The sequence below is a fragment of the Geotrypetes seraphini genome, chromosome 4, assembly GCF_902459505.1.
Source record: "Geotrypetes seraphini chromosome 4, aGeoSer1.1, whole genome shotgun sequence".
Classification (NCBI taxonomy): Eukaryota; Metazoa; Chordata; class Amphibia; order Gymnophiona; family Dermophiidae; genus Geotrypetes; species Geotrypetes seraphini.
In genome coordinates this window covers 36,303,621-36,309,620 of record NC_047087.1, presented here as the reverse complement: position 1 = coordinate 36,309,620, position 6,000 = coordinate 36,303,621, and the positions used below count along the sequence as shown (strand labels likewise).

The following is a 6,000-nucleotide window of genomic DNA, read 5'->3' as shown; positions in this document are numbered from 1 at the left end:
GAATACTGGAGAAATGAAATAATACACCCAGACTATGATGTGGAACAGCTTTATTTTCATCAGAAAAGGCTTGGGAATGGACTGAGTACAAGCTCCAGGTTTTCTTCCACTGCATTGTGGGATAATACAGATTTTAGTAACTGGAAGTGCAATATGGATTCATTTATGTTTAATGTATAATATAGTGTTACGATTTGTGTTATTTAATAAAAATATAGTATATTTAAATAAAAAACCTGTCTAGTTATATAACTTAAAACTTAGGCGCCTGTAATGTAGGCCACGGTTTTAAAGGCCTACATTATAGGCGCCTAAGTCCTTTAGAGAATCATGCCTAGTAGTGCTTAAGTCTTTCTCCATCCTAAACACGTCTACTTTGGTGTTAGGCAACGATAAGTGCCATGTGATAAGTGCCTATCTTTTGTTGAATTGTGCCTAAGAGGACAGGTGCCCATCTCCCAATTAATTATTATTATTTTTTTCAATTATGAGTTTGTTAAAGCCTATAAACGAAGCTAATTTACTAATTAACCCCTCCTTTCACAAAACAGCGCTAGCGTTATTTAGCACCAGCTGTGGTGGTTAACAGCTCTGGTGCTCATACGAATTCTATGAGCGTTGGAGGTGTTACTGCTGCGACCAGCGATAAAAAAACACTAGCACAGTTTTGGGGAGGGGGGGGGAAGTTAGGTGCCTATCTTTAGGTGCCTTTTATAGAATTTCCCCCCTTAGTGCAAAAAGAACCAGGCAAATATCATGAAACACTATCAATTTTGCACTACCTTGATTTCCTGCTCTAAAACCATATTAAGGGGCAAATTCTATAAACTGCATCCGATTGTAGACGGTGGTAGGCGTTCTACTGCTGTCTAACCAGCCAATCGGGACGCACATTTAAAAAAAAACAAAAACCAAAAAACTCACCCCGCAGCAGGCTACCTACATTGTAGGCATCTTTGAGAGCCTAGGGAGGCGCGTAGGGCTGCCTAAGTTCACCTAAAGCTAGGCGTGGTTTTGCCCGGAAGTGGCCTTAGGGGAGCTTAGGCAGCTCTAGGCACCTGAAATGTAGGCCAGCAAAATGCTGGCCTACATTTCAAACAGCCACAGCCCCTGAACTGATCGTAGTAAGGGAATCTCCCTGCCGCAATCAGTTTAGCGGCCAATCAGTTTAGTGGCCAATCAGTTTAGCGGCAGGGAACCCGTCCCACCACAAAGTCTGCTGGGCAGGAGGGATGTCGCGATCAGCTCAGCGGTAACCTAATTCTCCAACTGGCGCTTGTGACATGGATGCTGGTTAGAGAATCATGGTGTTAGGCGGGCTTAGGCGTCTGTCTGTGAGGACAGATGCGATTCTATATAGGACGCCCGTGTACGATTCTCAAAAGCCGCTTAGGCGGCTTCTGAGACCAGGCATCCTATACAGAATCTGGCCCTAAGTGCTTGATACCCTTTAATACAAGGGCCCCTAAGGGGAATTCATCAAAAGGCGCTAACCATGTTACTGCATGCTACTGATTAGCATGCACTAAACGCTAAGATGCCCATTATATTCCTAGCAAGTACTAATCGTTGTTGTGCACTGATGCAGTTAACGCCCCTTGATGAATTCCCCCTAAATTATTAAAAGCTTCACATTGTTTATTGGAAGTTTCTATATAACTACTAATGACTGGGGAGCCAATTCTAAGCAGTTTACAAGAGCTTCAGTAATGGTGTTACAATAGCTGAGCTTCAGTAGTGGTGTTACAATACATGAGCTCCTGTAATGGTATTACAATATTTAGATTCTATTTTATCATAATACCCAATATATTTCAAACTATAGGAATTATAACTCTGTATGTTCTTTCTTTTCTTTTTTAAGCTGCTGGATATTTTCAGGCAGGTCCTTGGTCCAGAATGTCATTCGGTGATCTTTCAGTTGTGTCCCCATCTTCTGCTTTAAGTCTATCTGCAGGTACTGTTCTTTGTTGTCATAGACTGGCCATTCCACCAACTCATCGCCATTTGGATTTCTGAGAAAAGAAACACCCCACCCCCATCCAGAATGAACCATATATAGAGGGTAATATTACAACAGGGTGCCAAGGGTAAGAGCCTAAAGAAGCACTTACATACGTAAAGCACCATTTTATAAAGAAAACTGATTCTAAAAATGGCGCCTAGCTTGTAGGTGACCTTGAATGCAACTGCCAATCATCCGCTAGGTGTCATTTATAGAATCATGCCTAATGGCATCTAAGCAGACTTAGGCATGAGTAGACGTTGAAACCTTAGATGCACTCCATTTATGCCAGGGCTTGCTTGGCCTAAACGATTGCTCTTTAGTCAAAATATGCCCCAAATCTACCCCAACCATGCCTATTTTCTAGTATTTGCCTACTGAGTTATGCGCCTACCAGCTAATTAATTTTTTTCAATTGTTTTTAATCACTTTTTAATGGCACTTTTCAATTAACACACACTGTAAAATGTTACTTTTTTGTTTGGTATTTTGATTGGTGAATCATAGTTTGTTTCCACATTAATTGACGTATGTTATGTTAATTAATGTGGAAACAAACTATGATTCACCAATCAAAATACCAAACAAAAAAGTAACATTTTACAGTGACATTAAAATTTATAATAATGATAGAAAAAGACCTCAAACACCCCAGTGTCTCAATATTTTGAAGACACATTCAGTGGGGTAAAAGGTACTATCATCAGTCAAAAAACCTCATTATAATTGTACCTTCACCAAAAGTGATGATAGTACCTTTTGCCCCACTAAATGTGTCTTCAAAATATTGAGACACTGGGGTATTTGAGGTCTTTTTTTGACCTTATTCTAAATTTGATGTCACTGTAAAAGATTATACTATAGAGTTCATTTTTGTTTGGTACTTTTCAATTAACGGCACTGATTAAGCCTAATTGAACAATTAAGTTAGGCGTCTTGATCAACTAGGTGCACAGATCTAGGTGTCTATCTTCAGGCGCCATTTATAGAATCTGGGTCTAATTGCCTACTTTTCTTTAAAAATAACTAGCATAAGTCATTTAACATGCACTTTCATTACAGGTAGGGACTAGAGGATGACAGGGGACTAATTTTTTCCCGTCCCCGCAGGAACTCATTTTCCCGTCCTGTCCCGGAAAGTTCTATTCCTGTCTCTGCCTCACTCCTGAAGCTCCGTCTTCATCTGTACAAGCCTTGAACACTTTAAAATTATAAGTGTTCGAGGCTTGTGCGGTTAAGGCAGAGCTTACAGGAATGGGGCAGGGACAAAACTCATGGGGACAGAATGGGGAAATTGAGTTCCTGCGGGGATGGGTACAAATTTGTTCCTGTGTCATTCTCTAGTAGAGACATTAACACTAACCCTACAGCCGATGTAAATATCCATGAATTTACTTAAGCCATGGTAGAGGTTTCTAACACAATTATCTACGGGGAAATTGGTAGAGGTTTCTACCACAATTATCCACGGGGAAATTGTCATCAATGACACAGGGAAGGCCGCGAAGCAGCCTGTTTAGTGTGCTGCCATTGCTGCTGTTTGGAGGGAAGCATTCGGTCTCATGGTGGGAGGGTTGGTGGGGTTCTGCTGTGCGTGGGGGGGATGGGAGGGAGGGATAGATGCTGCTCAAGGGTTCTGCTGCACGGGGAATGGGAGGGAGGGATAGAAAGATGCTGCAGAGGGAAGGCACAAGGGGATGGGTGAGAGGGGAGGAAAGAGGAAGAACTGGGGTGGAGGAGAGGAAGGAAGAGATGATCATTGTACAGCGTACATGGAAAAAATAAGACCTACCCTGAAAATAAGCCCTAGTGCATTTTTTGGACCCAAAATTAATAAAAGACACTGTCTTATTTTCGGGGAAACATGGTAGATTGTTTTACAAAGGAAGCCAATTATGCTGAAATGCAGTTTTAAAAATATTTTTAAAAATCACAAATATGTGTTGACTATTTTGTCTTTTAGAGAAAAATGCACTTCACATAACCAAATATATTCTAGTTTTGCTTTTTTTTGGTGGGGGGTATAATAATTTTAGATAGTCAAATTTATTGACGTTACATTTTTTTGAGTCTAGAGGCCATAAATTATTTTGTTGCCTACATTCATTAATGGATGAAAAAGCTAAATTTCAGTTGGAAGTTAGTAAAAATATAATTGTAATTTTTTTCCCATCCAAGATCACAGATTCCCTGAAATCTCATCATGGACACCAGGTTAAGAACTCATAGACTAAAGCTTTTGGAAACTGCAGTCTATCATGTTTGTGATAGTGCTCGAGAGAGGGTTCAGACTCTATTTATGAGGTAAATTGAATAATGTTTGGTTTTACTGTTTTATTGTACTTGTATACGCTTCATGTGCTGGCTTTAAATAAATTGATATCTTACAGTTATCTAACCAGACTGAATCAAATGCCATAAACCAGTGATTTACAAAATTGTCATCAAATGTACTAAAAATTCTTACCCAGTTCGAGCAAAGTTAGCCCAATACTTCATCATTGTTTTGCTTAAACTTTTCTCCTCATCGGTAGCAATACCTGAAGGAGAGAATTACGAATGTTACATGCACATAGTTTACTTAGATTAGCGAAAGATCTCAATACGTACGGTATACTTTGGAGGAAAGGCGGGAGAGGGGAGATATAACAGAGACATTTAAATACATATGTAGCATAAATAGGCATGAGGCCTGAAAGGAGTGAGGGGCAAGGGATGAAGTTAAGAGGTGATATGCTCAGGAATAATCTAAGGAAATATGTTTTTACAGAAAGGGTGGTAGATGAGTGGAATACTCTCCCGGTAGAGGTGATTGAGACAAAGACTATGTCTGAATTCAAGAAAGCATTGGTCAGGCATGTCGGATCTCTTAGGGAGAGGACGAGATCGTGGATGTTCTGGATGGGCAGACTGGATGGGCCATTAGGCCTTTTATCTGCTGTCCTGTTTCTATGTTTCTATACTGCTTTGATTGGTCACCCATCAGCAATCTATCAATCCTTGTATATATAAAAAATGAACACACAAAATATGATACGTGCTTAATAGTGAACGCTCAGACCCACAACTATATCCCAGTGAAATATCACAGAGAAGCTGTGTAAAGAGACCATCATTGCATGTTCACAGTCTCACCCACCATTGCTGTATAAAATAAGTTCTAACAACATCCACAGCTCCTAAAAAAGGAACAAAAACTACTTATCTTAGTAAGGTGGTACTGTAATCTTTACAGCTACTCCGGATACATTCTTAATCACCACTGCTGCACAAAATGCATGTTCACCGACCCCCCCAACCCAGGTTTCACCGGTTGGCTTCATCAGGAGGGGTACGGGACAGACACTTCCTTCCTCCAGCACAAAGCACACTCTGGCGATGCCTGGCGATGCTGGAGGAAGGAAGTGTCTGTCCTGTACCCCTCCTGATGAAGCCAACCGGTGAAACCTGGGTTGGGGGGGGTCGGTGAACATGCATTTTGTGCATTATGGTGATTAAGAATGTATCCGGAGTAGCTGTAAAGATTACAGTACCACCTTACTAAGATAAGTAGTTTTTGTTCCTTTTTTAGGAGCTGTGGATGTTGTTAGAACTTATTTTATACAGCAATGGTGGGTGAGACTGTGAACAAGCAATGATGGTCTCTTTACACAGCTTCTCTGTGATATTTCACTGGGATATAGTTGTGGGTCTGAGCGTTCACTATTAAGCACGTATCATATTTTGTGTGTTCATTTTTTATATATACAAAGATTGATAGATTGCTGATGGGTGACTAATCAAAGCAGTATTTTCAGTATCACCCTTGTTTTGTCATTATAATTCCCTCTCATGATAAGTCTATGTTTCTATAATCATAAATCTCTATGACCTCATAATGCAAGTGTTAGAGCATTATTGTTATAAGCTATGGTTCTTATGACCTCACAATGCAGGTGTAAAGAGCCTTAGTCTATAGGGAGAGGAGGAGATAGTGGATGCTGCTGATGGACAGA

General features: G+C 40.3%; 1 protein-coding gene across 1 annotated transcript in view; it reads right to left on the bottom strand.

Annotated features, from left to right (window-relative positions):
• Nucleotides 1-222: 222 nt before the first annotated feature.
• Nucleotides 223-6,000, bottom strand: part of LOC117360002 (fatty acyl-CoA hydrolase precursor, medium chain-like) — a 52,178-nt gene continuing 46,400 nt past the window's right edge. Inside the window, exons 13-14 of the mRNA XM_033943529.1 lie at nt 4,473-4,545; nt 223-2,015 (exon numbers count right to left, since the gene is read on the bottom strand). Coding sequence (XP_033799420.1) covers nt 1,829-2,015; nt 4,473-4,545 — 260 coding nt within the window. The 3' untranslated portion in view covers nt 223-1,828. The remainder of the gene's footprint in view (nt 2,016-4,472; nt 4,546-6,000) is intronic.